Source organism: Bos indicus, chromosome 11 (assembly GCF_029378745.1).
Source record: "Bos indicus isolate NIAB-ARS_2022 breed Sahiwal x Tharparkar chromosome 11, NIAB-ARS_B.indTharparkar_mat_pri_1.0, whole genome shotgun sequence".
NCBI lineage: Eukaryota > Metazoa > Chordata > Mammalia > Artiodactyla > Bovidae > Bos > Bos indicus.
In genome coordinates this window covers 82,571,895-82,592,936 of record NC_091770.1, presented here as the reverse complement: position 1 = coordinate 82,592,936, position 21,042 = coordinate 82,571,895, and the positions used below count along the sequence as shown (strand labels likewise).

The 21,042-nt window shown below is 37.3% G+C and overlaps 1 protein-coding gene across 2 annotated transcripts in view; it reads right to left on the bottom strand.

Annotated features, from left to right (window-relative positions):
• Nucleotides 1-21,042, bottom strand: part of NBAS (NBAS subunit of NRZ tethering complex) — a 333,473-nt gene that overhangs the window by 301,195 nt on the left and 11,236 nt on the right. Inside the window, exon 6 of one of the 2 annotated variants that reach the window (XM_019970679.2) lies at nt 20,296-20,339. In XM_019970679.2, the coding sequence (XP_019826238.2) occupies nt 20,296-20,339 (44 nt within the window). Of the gene's footprint in view, nt 1-2,938; nt 2,958-20,295; nt 20,340-21,042 lie in introns of those variants that run through there. The other variant, XM_070799115.1, reaches the window with a different exon arrangement.

The window sequence follows — 21,042 nt, the reverse complement described above, 5'->3', positions numbered from 1 at the left end:
ATTTACACACAGAATGATAACAACACAAGACTCCGAGACCCATATACTCGCAGATGTTATAGGAACACGAGCAAGAGGACAATTTAATGTCTGAAAAATATTAATGTGCTAAACAAACACCGCAACATTTTCCATTATTTCTGTTTTACCTGTGATAACAGATCTTTCCTCTTATTTCATTTTTATAGGAAGATAAACAGATTTACGTACAATATTCTGTATCTGTCTGAAATAAGCCCCATCTGAAGGGAATTTGTTTTTACTATCACTTCCAGTTATAACCAGCCGCTCCAGAAAACTCAGCATGTGTTCTCACCCAAATAAAGATAGGTTTTCACTACAAGATAAAATTTCACCTAACAATATGAAAATGAAGATGGTATCACCAGATTTTGCCAGCATTCTGTATGGTTTTAGAGATGAATGAACAGCACAGATTTTTACAAAGCCAGTGTCAATGGAGTTTTCTGAAAGTATTCAAAAATCTGACAATTACCCCATTCCTGGAGAAGCCGTTTATACCTGCTCTCATCCAGAACCAGCTGCTGAGCTTGCCTCGACCTCAGAGCTTCCATCCACTTGGCCTGGAACTCTCTTCCCCTGAACCCGTCCTGGGCTCCTTTCCATCTTTCACATCGCCATGTAAATCTCACTTGCTCAGGCAGCGTTCTCCAACTGCCCTGTCTCAGCAGCCTCAAGGCTCCACTGTTCTCCTCCATTCCAATGATTTCATGTCTTTCACAGCCCTTATCCCAAATCAGTATATATGTCTACTTCTCACCGTCTGCCTTGTGCATTAAACTATTAATTCCACAACGTTAGATGCTGTGTCCATTCTGTTCATAACTTTATCACCAGCGCCTCATACTCTGCTGGTACACAACAGCACCCCGGGGCTGAAGAAGCACACTGCAGTCCAGTGCTCATGTACCCAAATTAGAAATGGAAAAGGGGAAGAACTGAAAATAAGGAACCCTGGGCTTTATTCTCAGTGATGCTGTCCAACGGCTGCGTGTGACCATGGGGCGATCACCAAGGGTTCAATGAACACAGTCTCCCAAACATTCTCTGACTCTGACATCAAGAACCAGTGAGCAAGAACAAACTAGCAGGACTAGAAGACACGCAGAGGAGTTAATTATCTAAATGTTCGCACATATGAGAAAAACTACAGTCCTAGAAAAAGGAAGTTCTAAAGCATAAGAAAGTTTGAAGCTATAAAGGAAAAAAAGAATGACAAGAGTGGCTACCACTCCCCACAAAAAAAAAAAAAAAAACTCTGTGAAAATAAGACATAACAAATGTAAAAGGCAAATGGATTTGGAAAAATATCTGCAACAAATGACAAAGGATAACATTCATACTATAATATAGAAATAATAAGAGAATAGTCAAATAAGGACACAGTCAATAAAGAAAAGTCAAGTAATCCAAGAGGAATATAGACAAAAGGATATGATCTAACTATTCACATATACACACACACACACAAAATAGCCACTTAACATGTTTTACTTAATAAATAAAGATATGCAAATTAGAAATGAGATGCTTTTTTCCCCCCTGCTAACCTGATGATATTTTAGAAAATGGGTACCTTATAGTACTGATTTGAACCGGTTAGTGAGATAACCTTCCTAGCTCATGTGATAAACTTACTGGAAACCTAAGAGTTTCAAATTTCTGGAGGAGTCAGAGAGAAAATATAATTGTTTTGTTTATAACATATAATTTTACCAAATTATTTTCATAATTAGTTTGAGAGGAAGGATTTCCCCTACTCCCAGAAAACACAAGATTCAAACCTGTAATTTTTCAGATAGAAACCATAAAAGTTATAAACATATTTGCTGGTTCATTCAGTCCTTTGTTAACTTTTGTGAAGTCATCAGGTTTTTCATTAGAATACCAGGACATATCAAAATATTAAGAACTTCATATAATTTCTAGGATATCTGTATTAGTAATTTTACCATACATTATAACATGAGTGGATTTATTACTCATTTGATAATCTTTTTCATGTAATTTAACCAACCAAATAAACACAGTTTAATATCTCCCTTTGGGATGTTTCAGGGGTCTTCTGAAGCACCCCAAAGTTAGCTAGAGGTCAAAAGAACTTGAAAAGAATTCTATTTAGGAAGTTTTATCGAAAAGATCAATTAAAAGGGTTTAGAACATTTGGTCAGATTTAGTCAATGTTGATGCGTGTATCATTGCTTGCTGATATGTCACAACAGGTGTAAATACCAAGGCTCAAGGTCTAGTGAAAGTCAGCTCTGTCATCTTGGACCTAGTCGACTAACCAGTTTTCTAATGGCTGTGTCATTTCTAACAAAATCCATTTATCTAACTAATTGTAATCCAATTTTATTTTTTTCTGCTGGGAGAACTGATCTTTCCTTTTTTTTGTTTTTTTGTCTGTTTTTCTTTTTTCTGCTGGGAGAACTGATCTTTCCTTTTTTTTTTTTTTTTTTTGTCTGTTTGTAATCCAATTTTAGAAAATCCTGATCATGCATAACTCTTTTTAGTATTTTTTCATACTTTTTTTTTTTTTTTACTGAAAACACACTTCCTACTTTCCTTTAGCAACCAAGAACTTTTATATTAGCATTTTATAGATTGGTGAGCATAAATACCAGTGATAATTTCTAAAACCCTTGCTTTCTTAGAACGTTTTAGGATGGCACCAAACATTTTTCATTTATAGTCCCAAATTTCTTTAGTTTCTCTGTAAAAGGAAATTAGTGTTTAGTAGTAAATGTTTCAAAGTCTTATTTTATTTGGAAATGACCTAACTCCTCAATAGACTTCCAACACTTAGCACACTTGGCACAACCCTTAGAAATTTAAGTTACACCAATCTGGAGAGACTATTTTAGATAGATATTTCTAAAGAATAATTATTCTTAATCGAGTTTATATAAAAGCTCACCTCATTTACATTTTTTTTTAGAAGTTTCTTCACTCGAGGTAATGTCCTTGTTGACAAACTCGTAACAGGTATAATATTTAACTTATATTAAACCTAGGTACAGTAAAAATATTATACTTACTGTTAATTACTCTAAGACATCTCTATATTAGATAGGTCAACAAACAAACATTAATATCAGGTATTTATTACTGAATATTTCCTAGTTCACATGAACCTGGAATTTATTGTTTAATTTATAATTATTTGATTTGTAAGCACTTAATTTGGTTATATTTGATTAAAATGAGGGTAATTTTAGGGAGAAAAAGATGCTTTAATAAATGTTAAATCCCAGTTTGTTAATGGAGGTCTACCAATGGAGGTAGTAAGACTCATTTCGTGGATAGTTCTTTGCTGTTATGTGATATTAATGTAAAATTTAATTGAATTCTTAAAGAACACCCTAAGTTTGTTTCTGAAGCTTATCTCAGTAATCTATCTTTGGATGAAGATCAGATGTCTCATGACCTGCAACCAGGACTGGAAAAAGACATAATTTAAGGGACTGTCTCCAACCTGGATAGGACTTTTTTATCAGGTACTCTTAACAAGCTCAGGCTTCCCTGGTGGCTCAGAGGGTAAAGCGTCTGCCTACAATGCGGGAGACCTGTGTTAGATCCCTTGGTCAGGAAGATCCCCTGGAGAAGGAAATGACAACCCACTCCAGTACTCTTGTCTGGAAAATCCCATGGACTGAGAAGTCTGGTAGGCTACAGTCTATGGGGTCGCAAAGAGTCAGAGACGACTGAGCGACTTCATTTTCACTCATGGTGCTGATAATGGAAAAAGAATGGCTTCATTCATACCTTTGACCTGGTTGTATAAAGTATAACTTTCAGGAAGGAAACATGGCAGTAGCTACACTTTGAATACTATACCCAGGGACAAACAGGATGTCTTTTCCAGCATTGTTACAAGGGGAAGGGGACAAAGATAAGAAGAGAAAGAAAAAAATAAGCCACAGTACACCATGTAAATTTCCACAAATAGGGAAATAGATAAATAAAATGGGGTTCACATTCTATGAAGAATGCAAATTAAGATAATACAATCTTGTTACTTTTCGATTTCATTATTTGAATTTGCTACAATTATGTACTGCTTTTGTAATTAAAACGGAAAAAAAAAAACCAGAGTAACTAGTTTCAGATTAGGCCTCCCAGTATAAAAATAAAATATGGCAAAGAACTATTTTCAGATGGTTTATTACAAGCAGAACAAGATGTGATGACAGGGAGAAAGGGAAACGGATGAGGTGAGCCCCAGGCTCGCCCTCGCTCTCTGCCAGGAAGCACTTTCTCCACTAGGTGTATGAAGACAGACCTCAGACAGGACATGGAAGTCTAACTGAACTGCGATGAAGGTTAGAGTTTGGAGCTACCAAGCTGACTAGAATCTGCAAGGCAACCTTCCAGACGAAAGTGGGTAAGGCAGAAAAGGAACGCTCAAAGTATGCAGAGAGGAATCCCTGGGTTTCTGGGCAAACACAACTTTGTACACACTTGGAGAGGATGAGTTATTAGAGGGAGAACAACTAGCAGATCTTAGGGAGGATCTGAAATGGTAATAAGTTCCAGCTAGCCACAGTGGATGGAGAAGGAAATGGCAACCCACTCCAGTGTTCTTGCCTGGAGAACCCCAGGAACGGCAGAGCCTGGTGCACTGCCGTCTATGGGGTCTCGCAGAGTCGGACACAACTGAAGCGACTTAGCATCAGCAGCAGCAGCAGCCACAGTGGAGAGACTTCACTGAACACTTTGAGCATTTCTAAGAGATCCTGGACAGGCCTCATCTTAAAGTAGAACTGATAACTGATCTAACCCTAAAATAAAAGCTATTGTAAAGCATATCCTACAACACTGATAAGTCTTAAAAAATTAAGCCAATCCACAAAGAAATTAACTTCCCAAAACAAAATGCAATACCCTTAAGAAAAGATAACAAATACCAGACACTCTATAACACAGCACCCATAATGTTGAGCATATAATCTAAAGTTGCAAAGTATGTGAAGCAGGAAAGCATAACGCATATCATGAAAAAAAAAAGAAACCTGTCAATAGAAATATACCCAGAAATAAAACTTATCGAGGAATAAGCAGACAAGGACTTCAAAATAGCTATTAAAACATATTTTGGGATACAAAAAAAAAGTATAAACAAAGCGAATAAATAGGGAATCAAAAAGAATCTGATGGAAACTATAAAATGCCCAATTACTGAAATGAAAAAGGTAATACCTGAAATGAAAAATTCATTGGATGGACTTAAAAGCACATTAAGCACTGTAGAGGAAAAAAAAAAAGTTTAAACTGATACCTTGAAAACTTCACAAAATAAACTACACAAATTAAAAAAGAGAGGGGAAAACTGAAAAAATTAATAGAATATCAGTAACCAGTGGAATAATCACAACCAATCTATAAGTGCCAGAAGAGGGGAAAGAGACTGAGTTAGAAAACTTTATTTGAATTTTAAATAACATCCATAAAATTGTAAATGTGATGAAATCTACAAATCCACTGATCTTAGAGGCTTAATGGACCTACAGGAAGATAAAGTAGAAAAATGAAGTCAAGTCATATTGTTAGAGGAAGCACACTGACTGAAACCACCCACCCTGGCCAGACACCATAGTAACTATTTGCATGGAGTTGTTTTACCACAGGAGGTCCTGGTAAGGAACATGGAACTAATAAGCCTCCACCAACCAAAGAGTTTGGTAAAGGTCAAAATGAGACACCACATGTCCAACCACGTCCCAGAATCCTTCTCTCTGGCATCCATCTTGGCTGAACAAGGCATGCACCACCAGGAAGGAGTCTGAGTCAGAATGACTGGCTAAAAACCACCCGGAAACTAATTCCATCACCAAAACACCCGAGACTGCAAGCCATGTGACAGAGCTGTTCTCCTGGGTTCCCTTACCCTCCTGCTCTCCACCTGGGCGCCCTTTCCCAATAAAATCTCTCGCTTTGTCAGCACATGTGTCTCCTCGGACGATTCATTTCCGAGTGTTCGACAAGAGCCCAGTTTTGGGCCCTGGAAGAGGTCCCCCTTCCTGGAACAATGATAGTCAAATTTCTAAAATCAGTGATAAAGAGAAAATCTCAGAAGCAGCTGGAAAAGAGAGACATTACCTACAGGAAAACAGTAATAGAAACGGCTGTTAACGTCTCATCAAAACAATACAATGACCTCTTTAAAGAGCTGAAAGAAAAAAAACAATCAACCTGGAATTCTATATCCAGAGAAGATATTTTACAAAAATGAAGGCAAAAATCAAAAATGGTCTCAGATCAACAGACCTGCATTACAAGAAATATTAAATAAGGTCTTCAAGTTGAAGAGAAACACTACCAAATGGAAACTTTCACAAAAAGAAAAAGTTAAAAATAATAGAGGTGGAAAATAGAAGAAAAAATGAGAGATCCATCCTTGTTTAATTCCTTAGTTACATGACAAAAAATTAATAATATACTGTAGGTTTAACATTTATTTAAAAAGTTAGAAAACAGTACAAAGGAGTAGGAGGGAAGAGATACACACTGTATAATTAATTTTTAAATGTACATTGTAAATCCCAGAACAAATGCTAAAAGGAACAGAGAAGAGATAGGACAAATAGAAAAATAAGACACAATATATAATGAATAATGCAATAAATGAGATCAAAAACACTCTGGAGGGAACAAATAGTAGAATAATGGAGACAGAAGATAGGATTAGTGAATTAGAAGACACAATGGTAGAAATAAATGAATCAGTGAGGAAAAAGAAAAACAAGTTAAAAGGAATGAGGACAATCTCAGAGACCTCTGGGACAATGTTAAATGCCCCAACATTCAAATCATAGGGGTCCCAGAAGAAGAAGACAAAAAGAAAGACCATAAGAAAATACTTGAGGAGATAATAGTTGAAAACTTCCCTGAAACGGGGAAGGAAATAATCACCCAAGTCCAAGAAACCCAGAGAGTCCCAAACAGGATAAACCCAAGGTGAAACACCCCAAGACACATATTAATCAAATTAACAAAGATCAAACACAAAGAACAAATATTAAAAGCAGCAAGGGAAAAACAACAAATAACACACAAGGGTATTCCCATAAGGATAACAGCTGATCTTTCAACAGAAACTCTTCAGGCCAGGAGGGAAAGGCAGGATATACTTAAAGTGATGAAAGAAAATAACCTATAGCCCAGATTACAGTACCCAGCAAGGATCTCATTCAAATATGAAGGAGAAATCAAAAGCTTTATAGACAAGCAAAAGCTGAGAGAATTCAGCACCACCAAACCAGCTCTCCAACAAATGCTAAAGGATCTTCTCTAGACAGGAAACACAAAAAGGGTGTATAAACTTGAACCCAAAACAATAAAGTAAATGGCAAAGGGACCATACTTATCAATAATTACCTTAAACGTAAATGGGTTGAATGCCCCAACCAAAAGACAAAGATTGGCTGAATGAATACAAAAACAAGACCCCTATATATGTTGTCTACAAGAGACCCACCTCAAAACAAGGGACACATACAGACTGAAAGTGAAGGGCTGGAAAAAGATATTCCATGCAAATAGGGACCAAAAGAAAGCAGGAGTAGCAATACTCATATCAGATAAAATAGACTTTAAAACAAAGGCTGTGAAAAGAGACAAAGAAAAACACTACATAATGATCAAAGGATCAATCCAAGAAGAAGATATAACAATTATAAATATACATGCACCCAACATAGGAACACCACAATATGTAAGACAAATGCTAACAAGTATGAAAGGGGAAATTAACAATAACACAATAATAGTGGGAGACTTTAATACCCGACTCACACCTATGGATAGATCAACTAAACAGAAAATTAACAAGGAAACATAAACATTAAATGATACAATAGACCAGTTAGACCTAATTGATATCTATAGGACATTTCATCCCAAACAATGAATTTCACCTTTTTCTCAAGTGCACATGGAACCTTCTCCAGGACAGATCACGTCCTGGGCCACAAATCTAGCCTTGGTAAATTCAAAAAAATTGAAATCATTCCAAGCATCTTTTCTGACCACAATGCAGTAAGATTAGATCTCAATTACAGGAGAAAAACTATTAAAAATTCCAACATATGGAGGCTGAACAACACGCTGCTGAATAACCAACAAATCACAGAAGAAATCAAAAAAGAAATCAAAACATGCATAGAAATGAATGAAAATGAAAACACAACCCAAAACCTGTGGGACACTGTAAAAGCAGTGCTAAGGGGAAGGTTCATAGCAATAGAGGCATACCTCAAGAAACAAGAAAAAAGTCAAATAAATAACCTAACGCTACACCTAAAGCAACTAGAAAAGGAAGAAATGAAGAACCCCAGGGTTAGTAGAAGGAAAGAAATCTTAAAAATTAGGGCAGAAATAAATGCAAAAGAAACAAAAGAGACCATAGCAAAAATCAACAAAGACAAAAGCTGGTTCTTTGAGAGGATAAATAAAATTGACAAACCATTAGCCAGACTCATCAAGAAACAAAGGGAGAAAAATCAAATCAATTAAATTCGAAATGAAAATGGAGAGATCACAACAGACAACACAGAAATATAAAGGATCATAAGAGACTACTATCAGCAAGTATATGCCAATAAAATGGACAACATGGAAGAAATGGACAAATTCTTAGAAAAGTACAACTTTCCAAAACTGAACCAGGAAGAAATAGAAAATCTTAACAGACCCATCACAAGCATGGAAATTGAAACTATAATCAGAAATCTTCCAGCAAACAAAAGCCCAGGTCCAGACGGCTTCACAGTTGAATTTTACCAAAAATTTAGGGGAGAGCTAACACCTTTCCTACTCAAACTCTTCCAGAAAATTGCAGAGGAAGGTAAACTTCCAAACTCATTCTATGAGTCCACCATTACCTTAATAACAAAACCTGACAAAGATGCCACAAAAAAAGAAAACTACAGGCCAATATCACTGATGAACATAGATGCAAAAATCCTTAACAAAATACTAGCAATCAGAATCCAACAACACATTAAAAAGATCATATATCATGACCAAGTGGGGTTTATCCCAGGGATGCAAGGATTCTTCAATATCCACAAATAAATCAATGTAATACACCACATTAACAAATTGAAAAAAGCCATATGATTATCTCAATAGATTCAGAGAAAGCCTTTGACAAAATTCAACATACATTTATGATAAAAACTCTCCAGAAAGCAGGAATAGAAGGAACATACCTCAACATAATAAAAGCTATACATGACAAACCCACAGCAAACATTATCCTCAATGGTGAAAAATTGAAAGCATTTCCTCTAAAGTCAGGAACAAGACAAGGGTGCCCACTCTCACCACTACTATTCACTTTTGGAAGTGAAAGTGGAAGTTTTGGCCACAGCAATCAGAGCAGAAAAAGAAATAAAAGGAATCCAAATTGGAAAACAAGAAGTAAAACTCTCACTGTTTGCAGATGACATGATCATCTACATAGAAAACCCTAAAGACTCCACTAGAAAATTATTAGAACTAATCAATGAATACAGTAAAGTGGCAGGATATGAAATCAACACACAGAAATCCCTTGCATTCCTATACACTAATAATGAGAAAATAGAAAGAGAAATTAAGGAAACAATTCCATTCGCCATTGCAATTAAAAGAATAAAATATTTAGGAATATATCTACCTAAAGAAACTAAAGACCTATATACAGAAAACTATAAAACACTGGTGAAAGAAATCAAAGAGGACACTAACAGATGGAGAAATATACCGTGTTCATGAATTGGAAGAATCAATATAGTGAAAATGAGTATACTACCCAAAGCAATCTATAGGTTCAATGCAATCCCTATCAAGCTACCAACGGTATTTTTCACAGAGCTAGAACAAATTTCACAATTTGTATGGAAATACAAAAAACCTTGAATAGTCAAAGCAATCTTGAGAAAGAAGAATGGAACTGGAGGAATCAACCTGCCTGACTTCAGGCTCTACTACAAAGCCACAGTCATCAAGACAGTGTGGTACTGGCACAAAGACAGAAATATAGATCAATGGAACAAAATACAAAGCCCATAGATAAATGCATGCACCTATGGCCACCTTATCTTTGACAAAGGAGGCAAGAATATACAATGGAGAAAAGACAATCTCTTTAACAAGTGGTGCTGGGAAAACTGGTCAACCACTTGTAAAAGAATGAAACTAGAACACTTTCTAACACCATACACAAAAATAAACTCAAAATGGATTAAAGATCTAAACATAAGACCAGAAACTCTACAACTCCTGGAGTAGAACATAGGCAAAACACTCTCCGACATACATCACAGCAGGATCCTCTATGACCCACCTCCCAGAATATTGGAAATAAAAGCAAAATTAAACAAATGGGACCTAATTAAACTTAAAAGCTTCTGCACAACAAAGGAAACTATAAGCAAGGTGAAAAGACAGCCTTCAGAATGGGAGAAAATAATAGCAAATGAAGAAACTAACAAAGAATTAATCTCAAAAATATACAAGCAACTCCTGCAGCTCAATTCCAGAAAAATAAATGACCCAGTCAAAAAAATGGGCCAAAGAACTAAACAGACATTTCTCCAAAGAAGACATACAGATGGCTAACACATGAAAAGATGCTCACCATGACTCATTATCAGAGAAATGCAAATCAAAACCACAATGAGGTACCATCTCATGCCAGCCAGAATGGCTGCGATCCAAAAGTCTACAAATAATAAATGCTGGAGAGGGTGCTGAGAAAAGGGAACCCTCTTACACTGTTGGTGGGAATGCAAACTAGTACAGCCACTATGGAGAACAGTGTGGAGATTCCTTAAAAAACTGTAAATAGAACTGCCATATGACCCAGCAATCCCACTGTTGGGCATACACACCAAGGAAACCAGAAGTGAAAGAGACATGTGTACCCCAATGTTCATCGCAGCATGGTTTATAATAGCCAGGACATGGAAGCAACCTAGATGTCCATCAGCAGACGAAAGGATAAGAGAGCTGTGATACATATACACAATGGAGTATTACTCAGCCATTGAAAAGAATACATTTGAATCAGTTCTAATGAGGTGGATGAAACTGGAGCCCATTATACAGAGTGAAGTAAGCCAGAAAAAAAAACACCAATACAGTATACTAACGCATGTATATAGAATTTAGAAAGATGGTAACGATAACCCTGTATGCGAGACAGCAAAAGAGACACAGATGTACAGAACAGTCTTTTGGACTCTGTGGGAGAGGACAAGGGTGGGATGATTTGGGAGAATGGCATTGAAACATGTATAATATCATATATGAAACAAATCGCCAGACCAGGTTCGATGCATGATACAGGATGCTTGGCGCTGATGCACTGGGATGACCCAGAGGGATGGTATGGGGAGGGAGGTGGGAGAGGGGTTCAGGATGGGGAACATGTGTACACCCGTGGAGGATTCATCTTGATGTGTGGCAAAACCAATACAATATTGTAAAGTAATTAGCCTCCAATTAAAATAAATAAATTTATATTTTAAAAATTAATTAAAAAAAGAAAAATAAGACAGTAAACCCCAACCAGCTCAGTAACTACATTAAATGTAAATGTCCTAAACATCACAATTAAATGACAGAAATTGTCAGACTGAAAAAATAAGCATGACTCAAGTTATATGATTTCTACAAGACCAAGAGATGTACATTTAATAAATACACAGATAAATGCAAAAGAGGTAATAGAGCTATGTCATGCAAATGCTAATCATAAATGAGGAAAAGAGGAGATAAAGATATGTCATACAAATGCTGATCATAAAAAAGCAAGAGCAACTATAATATCAGACAAAACAGAACTCAACTGTAATAATATTAGACAAAATAGAATAATATTAGACAAAGAGTATTCCTGCAAATAGAAAGGGACATTCCATCACAATAAAGGAGCCATTTCCTCAAGACAACAAAATAATACCTGCAGATACCTAAAAACTAGAACCCCTAAATATCAATACATAAAGATGGATAAAACTAAAGGTAAGACAAACAAATATGCAATCATATTTGGAAATGTCAACCTTCTCTCAGGAACTGATAGAACAACTAGACAGAAAATTAGTATATATAAAAGTGTGAACAGCTCTGACACTCAATTCAATGTAATTAACACTTATACACCACTATATTCAATATCTGCACCCCATATGCAATAATCAAATCCTGAAGACAGAATTATTTTGAAGACAGACAATATGCTATGCATAAATCAAACCTTAATAAATTTAAAAGGTTAAAATCATATCAAATATGTTCTTCAATCCCAAGAGAATTAAATAATAAAAATGTTTATATTAGAACAAGCTTAAACGCTTACAGAAGAAAAAAGATTTGAAGTCAATGATCTAAACTTCCATCTTCCATCTAGACAAATATGAGCAAATTAAATCTCACAGTCAGAAGAAAGGAAATAGAGCAAAAATCAGGAGAATAGAAAACTAAACCATAAACCTATTTTTATTGAATATTAGTAAACTGATAAAAATCTGGCTTCACTGACCAAGAAAAAAGAAAACACAAATTACCAGTATCAAGAATAAAAGAGGAACATCACTACAGATCTGACATAAAATAAAAGGTAATAAAGAAACATTAAAACTTTATGCCAATATATGGTAAAATATAGAGGGAAATTCCATAAAAGATGGGAATAAAAAAAAGAGGAAATTTAAATTTTTAAAAGCCTTATATCTATTTTCAAATTCTAATTAAGAATTATCAATAAAAACCTACCCACAAAACTCTAGTTTCACTAGTGAATTCTACCAAACATTAAGAAATTAATTCCAATTCTACACGCTAGTAAAGTAATGCTCAAAATTCTCCAAGCCAAGCTTCAGCAATACATGAACTGTGAACTTCCAGATGTTCAAGCTGGTTTTGGAAAACGCAGAACCAGAGATCAAACTGTCAACATCCACTGGATCATCGAAAAAGCAAGACAGTTCCAGAAAAACATCTATTTCTGCTTTATTGACTATGCCAAATCCTTTGTGTGGATCACAACAAGCTGTGGAAAATTGTTAAAAAGATAGGAATACCAGACCACCTTACCTGCCTCCTAAGAAATCTTTAGGCAGGTTAAGAAGCAACAAACAGTTAGAACTGGACATGGAACAACAGACTGGTTCCAAATAGGAAAAGGAGTACGTCAAGGCTCTATTATTGTCACCCTGCTTATTTTACTTATATGCAGAGTACATCATGAGAAATGCTGGGCTGAACGAAGCACAAACTGGAACTGCCGGGAGAAATATCAATAACCTTATATATGCAGATGACAACACCCATATGGCAGCAAGTGAAGAAGAACTGAAGAGCCTTTTGATGAAAGTGAAAGAGGAGAGTGAAAAAGTTGGCTTAAAGCTCAACATTCAGAAAACGAAGATCATGGCATCCGGTCCCATCACTTCATGGCAAATAGATGGGGAAAGAGTGGAAACAGTGTCAGACTTTATTTTGGGGGGCTCCAAAATCACTGCAGATGGTAATTGCTGCCATGAAATTAAAAGACGCTTACTCCTTAGAAGAAAAGTTATGACCAACCTAAACAGCATGTTAAAAAGCAGAGACATTATTTTGTCAACAAAGGTCCGTCAAGGCTATGGTTTTTTCCAGTAGTCACATATGGATTTGAGAGTTGGACTATAAGGAAAGCTGAGCACCTAAGAATTAATGCTAGACTCTTGGGAGTCCCTTGGACTGCGAGGAGATCCAACCAGTCCATCCTAAAGGAGATGGATCAGTCCTGGGTGTTCATTGGAAGGACTGATGCTGAAGCTGAAGCTCCAATACTTTGGCTACCTGATGCGAAGAGCTGACTCATTGGAAAAGACCCTGATGCTGGTAAAGATTGAAGGCAGGAGGAGAAGGGGACGACAGAGGATGAGATGGTTGGATGGCATCACCGACTCAATGGACATGAGTTTGGGTAAACTCCGGGAGCTGGTGATGGACAGGGAACCCGGTGTGCTGCCATCCATGGGGACGCAGAGTCGGACACGACTGAGTGACTGAACAGAACTGAACGCAAAGTCTTACAGAAAAAAGGGAACACTTGACAACTCATATTTTGAGACCAGCACTACTCCAGTGCAAAACCAGAAAAACATTACCAAAATAAAAATCTATAAACCAATAACTCCATTGGCAAAGACAGGTAACAATAATATGCTATCTGTTACACACAATTATCTGCACAGAGGCCTACTGAATGTTCTACCCTGCTGGTGAAATCAAGTACAACACTGAGGTACTTACTGCTCAGAGACCCAATACATGGGCACTTCTGCATAATGTGGGTAGCTGGGAGAACTATGTCCTAACACAGGAAGTTATCCAGTTAAAAAAAAATAATAATTTAAAAAGATACTTCAGGAAATTCTTCTTGAACTTCAACCTAGACGACTTAAACAATCTTTAAATGAAGAAAGTAGATTATAAAACATTTTACTTCCATAGAACATATCTACAGTAAAAATACTTAGAGAAAAAAACATCTGAAAGAACAGATCATGAAATGTTAGTCTTACTCATCTCTGGATGATGTGCTTATCTTTATTTTTTACTTTTTGCTCATTCTTAGTTTCTGAAACTTTTACTGAGAACGTGTATTGTTTTGTCAACAAGAAAAAATTTATTAACATTCATGAAAAGAAATTTAAAAAGCTATATAAGCTGAGGCTCCTGAATCACACAGTTCAAGAGAGAAATGTTTCATTTCAAAACCAGGGCGCTTCAAACAGTCTATGCTTCCCAAAATTTTTCCTATCAAGACACACACACTACCGTGTCTGTACAGCACTGGTGGCTCAGTGGTAAAAAGAATCCGCCTGCAACGCAGGAGGCACAGATTCGCTCCCTGGGTTGGGAAGATCCCCTGGAGGAAGGAATGGCAAACCCACTTCAGTATTCTTGCCTGGGAAATCCCATGGACAGAGAAGCTGGAGGGCTACAGTTCATGGGGGTCACAGAGAGTCAGACACAACTTAGCAGCTAAACAACAGCATGGCACCTGTGGGTAAGTAGATGAGGCTGCTGAAAACTGGAGGCAACCAGCCTGGGTTTGCGCTGTCAGAGGGCCACCAGGCCACTGGACAATTGATGGCCTGGTGGACAACTGATGGACAATTGGGGGCCTCAGCCCACATACATCTAGGCAAGCTGCTACTCAGCATTAGGAAGCTCTGGGTTATGGTATCTCAAACTCAGAAACATGAGAAAAATCTCCTGATTAACATAGGAAAGCTCTAAAAATGTCTAATTCCATGTGCTATTTTTAAGTCTTTATTCAAGACAGAGAAGACGAAATTACTATTTATGGCCTGGCAAACATAGCCAAAACAAGTTGCAATCCACATTTAAAACATCCTCAAACTGCATATATTTTATCAAACAATAACTGAAAAATATTGAAGTGGAACCAAATAGCTCCTATTTCAGTCTGCAGACTCTACAATGAGTTTCAGAAATGCAGTAACAACAATCTGGCTCCTTCTCTCCGGGCATACACAGGAAACATCATTTGGCAGATGAGAGTTATGCCCATAAAGATGAGTTAGATGATAAGCAAACGATCATTACCTCACATTATATGAAATGGAAAGAAGCCATTAATGCAGCATTAAAGTCATAAATTCACACATTCAGAAGCCAACAAAATAAAACATTAGTTCTCAAAGCATTATTATCTCATTCATGCTGCCACATTAACTGTACGCAGTAAAGTGAAAAGTGAAAGTCGCTTAGTCATGTCCGACTCTTTGCGATCCCATGGACTATATGGAATTCTCCAGGCCAGAATACTGGAGTGGATATCCTTTCCCTTCTTCAGGGGATCTTCCCAACCCAGGGATTGAACCCAGGTCTCCCTCACTGCAGGCAGATTCTTTACCAGCTAAGCCACCAGGAACCGCCCGTACACAGTAAAAGCTCTAACAAATGTTACAAATTGTCTGAAATACAGAAGGGTTAATCTTCCCATGTTCATGTTAATTCACAGATTTCTTGGTTTACTTATGGACTCAGAGCAGGGTCTAATGTCAAAGCTCAAAGGGGCCCTGAGTGTCTGGATCACTCCTAGATTCTGAGCACACTTCTCAGAAGCCCACCACATGGTCCCCAAGCCCCAACCCAACAAGAGGGAATCACTGGGGAAAAGGTAACTGAATATCCCCAACTATTCTGGGAACTTCTTGATCCTTATACTCTATTTACTCCAAACGTGGTCCACTTCAGTAAGTGCTGGTGAAAAACCTATAGAAAGCAAATTGAGAAAAACCTGGAACCCCAAAGTTTTAGAAAGTCACAAAAACTATTCGCCTTCTATTATTCTCAAAAAGATACTAAGCAAACATGGCTTCTTATCTAGCCTTATAGATCTAACTGTGGTATGTATACACACTGTGTACAACAGAAATAAAAAACACGAGTATCATGACAATTACCCACAAACTTATATATGTGTATGATATACACGAAATACATACATATGTGTGTATGTACATACACACACATACACACACATGAACTTACAAAATTAACTCACAAGAAACAAGGAAATACACTATGTTCATAGATTCATTTACAAAATCATTTTAGTAGTTACCAAACACCATTATCCATTTGATATGGCCAAAACCTGTGTGCCTACTATGTGTCAGACAGCATGCTAGGCACTAAGAATGAAAAAAAAATTTTTCAGTAACAGAGAAGCCCTGATTTCCATCTAATTAGGAATCACAGAAGCAAAACAACAATTGAAAAAGGAAAGGAAATTAGGCTAAGTGCAATGATTCAGGTACAAAAAGTCCTACAGAAACATTAAGAAAAAATGCACAAAACATGAGGAAGAGGCCAAGGAAAAAAAGGTTGCCCAAAAAAGCTGATGTTTGAACTAAAACATGAGAGCTAATTAATTAAATAGAACGGTGGATGCACCTAGACCAACGGAACAATCGGCACCATGGTATAAAAAGCACGATGGGGCTCGAAACTGCAAGCTACTTGACGCCAGACCACGGGACACATGGCAGGGGCATCTCACAGGAGACACAGGCAGACTAGAGCTAGTCTTATCTCCTGAACTAGAAAATAAGAGCTGCATTCCACAGTCAACGGAGCACAAGTGAGAGATCTTAAGCACGTCTTACAGTACTAGTAACAATAATAGCTTAATGTCTCCTAAGTACTCAGTACGTCAGACATTATTCTAAGAGGTTTATATATATGTGTGTATATATATAAGCTCACATCATTTCCCCACAACCCTTTGTACAGGTTTAAGCCTGTATTACAGATCACTGAGGCTCAGAGACATAAAGTATCAATAACATGTCCAAGGTTAGTATCTAGAAAGCAGCAGAGCCAGACTTAAAGGGAACCTTGATAGAATTCTCATTGAAGAATGATCAATTTGACAAGCAGTGTAAAGTATGGATTACTGAAGGGCATATAAAAGGAAACCTTGTTAGGAGACTGTTGCAAGAAACCAAGTAAAAAAAAAACGTTATGAGCCTGAACTAGAGCTGAGACAGATGACGTGCACAAGCAGCAAGCAAGCGTCATTTCAAGATTCCAGGGACGTGGTGAAATTAAGGTGAGTCTTCTCCATTGCATCACTCAGTATAAGCGCAATGAATTATTTCTCTCTCCCCCCCTCCCCAATGGGCTATAAATCCTTAAATCTAGGTAACCTATATCTTATTCCTTGTTGTATACACAGTGCCTAGGATAATAGTGCCTGGTATGGTGGCAACAAAATAAAATTTGTCAAGGAAAGAAAGAAGGGAGGGAAGGTAAAAGAAGAGAAAATGCCTGGATTTTTGCCTTGGTACAGACGAGAGTACCACTGACCAGAATACTGAGGGAACGGGGTACTCCAAGTAACAGAATGGAAGGAACAGATTTCAGGAAGCAGAGGTGAATTTATATAAATATGCAGGAAGTTTCACATTTGCTCTTAAGTGACAATGTACACTGTGTGAACTAACTCCATAAGAACTCTATTTATTAGTGGATCCACTAGTAGACAGTCCATGGGGTCCAAAGAGTTGGACATGACTGAACACAAAGCACAGACATGGAACTGGGGCTTCCCTGGTGGTTCAGATGGTAAACAATCCACCTGCAATGCAGGAAACCCAGGTTCGATCCTTGGGTTGTGAGGGTTACCTGGAGAAGGGAATGGCAATCCACTCTGGTGTTACTTGTCTGCAGGATTCCACGGACAGAGCCTGGCGGGCTACAGTCCATCAGGTCGCAAAGAGTCCAACACAACTAAGCAACTCACACACACGCACACACGGAATTGTACAAGAATAATAATTCTAACATACTAATATAATTAATATCACCATTAACATGGGACTCCAAACATTTTTAAAACATTTGATTTTTACATCTGAACATCTGAGAATGAGAAGGAAACTGGCCCTAGGCCACCAATGGTGTATTTGACCAGGAGCTGAAGACCAGCCGGGGGGAATCCTCTGTCTTCCCACCATTCCGTAGGTTTCAAAACTATCAATGCCTCCCTTCTCCTGGCTCTTTCACTGTTGATTATTTTAACCTAATGCTGCTTTTAAATTAAAAAAACATTATTAAAAAGCAGACATTACTTTGCCAACAAAGGTCTGTCTAGTCAAAGCTATGGTTTTTCCAGTAGTCATGTATGGACGTGAGAGTTGGACTCTAAAGAAAGCTGAGCGCACTAAAGAATTTATGCTTTTGAACTGCGGTGTTGGAGAAGACTCTTGAGAGTCCCTTGAAATGCAAGGAGATCCAACCAGTCCATCCTAAAGGAAATCAGTCCTGAATGTTCATTGGAAGGACTGATGGTGAAGCTGAAACTCCAATACTCTGGCCACCTGATGTGAAGAGCTGACTCACTGGAAAAAACCCTGATACTGGGAAAGATTGAAGGCAGAAGGAGAAGTGGACGACAGAAGATGAGATGGTTGGATGGCATCACCGACTCAATGGACATAAGTTTGAGTAAGCTCCGAGAGTTGGTGATGGCCAGGGAGGCCTGGCGTGCTGCAGTCCATGGAGTCGCAAAGAGTCAGACACAACTGAGTGACTGAACTGAACTGAAAGCTGCTTTAAGGTAAAATATGTACACCATGTTCTTCCAAGCACATGGGGAAAAGGGCATGTGAAGCACTAAATACAGTGTCTGGCACACAATAAGGACACAAGTGGTTGTCATCACCAGTGACCATGATTATCATCATCACGATTCCGACAACCTCTCCACTGTTAAAGTAACACAGGTCAAACAAACATAAGTGGAGGTACTGTAAATAGAACATAACAGATGCATTTATGTAACAGCACATGCCCTTAATTGTTTTCCTCCATACCTCAGCCTTTCATACATGGCTCTCGTAGATCAAAACACTCCCCCTGCCTTCTCCTACCTTCTAGTCATTCTTAAGCTTCCTCTCCAAAAGTCACTTTTCCTGAACAATCTCCTCTCACACTCTTGGTTAAACTCTCACCCTGCTCTGTATTTTTCCTTCAGATTTATCAAAATCTGTAAGAATATATCTGAGTGTCTACATGCCTTGCGAAGGGCTTCCCAAGTGGAACTAGCAGTAAAGAATCCACCTGCCAGTACAGGAGCTGCAAGAGACACGGGTTCAATCCCTGGGTCAGGAAGATCCCCTGGAGAAGGAAATGGCAACCCGCTACAGTATTCTTGCCTGGAAAATCCCGTGGGCAGAGAAGCCTGGAGGGCTACAGTCCCTGGGGTCGCAAAAGAGTCAGACACAATTGAACGCACACACACACATGCCTCGTGAGGTAAAGGATCATGCATTTTTGCTCATAATCAAACCCCTCAAACCCAGCAAAATGTCATATATATCCATGAATGATACTCAGTAAACTTCTGCTGAATCGTGTATCAAAGAATGATCAAATCCAAGACTATTTATTAGTTTATATCTGACCAACTCTTGACATATCTACAAATGATTTTCTGCATTCAATTCAAAATAAAAGAGTACAGACACTTACAAGAACATTATTAAAACTGGCTAAGAATTTTGTACAACATGTCAATTTCATATCTCTCCAAAATTCACATCTTAAAACAGAAATCAGTTAAGACGTGTTAAAATTATTTTAATAAATTCATAATCATCCTTGCCAATAAATAGCATCTATTCTGATTTTTAAGAAATATTAGTTGTTGTAAATTTGAATTTCTCATTTTTTAAATATTCTGGAAACTCTTACCTTGACATTTTCCAATAATAGATGTAAAATCATCTTTTGCAGACCTGCAAAAGACATATGTAAAATTAAGACAACAGTTTTGCCATAACAATACTGTGTAGTACTACTATAAGACACCACAGACCAGACAACTTCTCTAGACATTAATGTTTAATGACATTCCTTCCCTCACACAGATAGGTTCTGTGCCACAAATAAGACCCTTTCATTGGTGACAATGTTTTCTTTCAACCTTATTTCACTAGGTACATAGCTACAGTAAGAATACAGCAATACAAGCATTAAGTGATTTTAAGCACAGCCTTTTAATACTATAGAGATGCCTGAACCCTAGCCCCAAAGGCTCTGGTTTAGTAAATCTGGGACGGGGCCCAAGCAAAAGTATTTTTTTTTTTTAAAGTTCCACAGATGGATCCTGGTTAAGAACCACTGATGAGTATCATATCACAGATTTTAATCAGGGAAAAAAGTCTTGTTTTCATAAGTTGAACAGCTTTAACAAGTGACCATATACATATATATTTTATATATATAAATGACCTACTCAATATCTGTGTTCTTGAAATACATACCAAAGTAGTCTAATTATTATATCTTCAAAAATGAAAAATGTTAAACCTTCTCGAAAAGAATTTATAAACAATTATCCAAAACTTTAAGGTCCATTGTATTTGATCTAGCAATTTAATTTCTATAAAGCTATCCCTGGGAAATAATTACAGATATACACAGATAAAGGCAATTAAT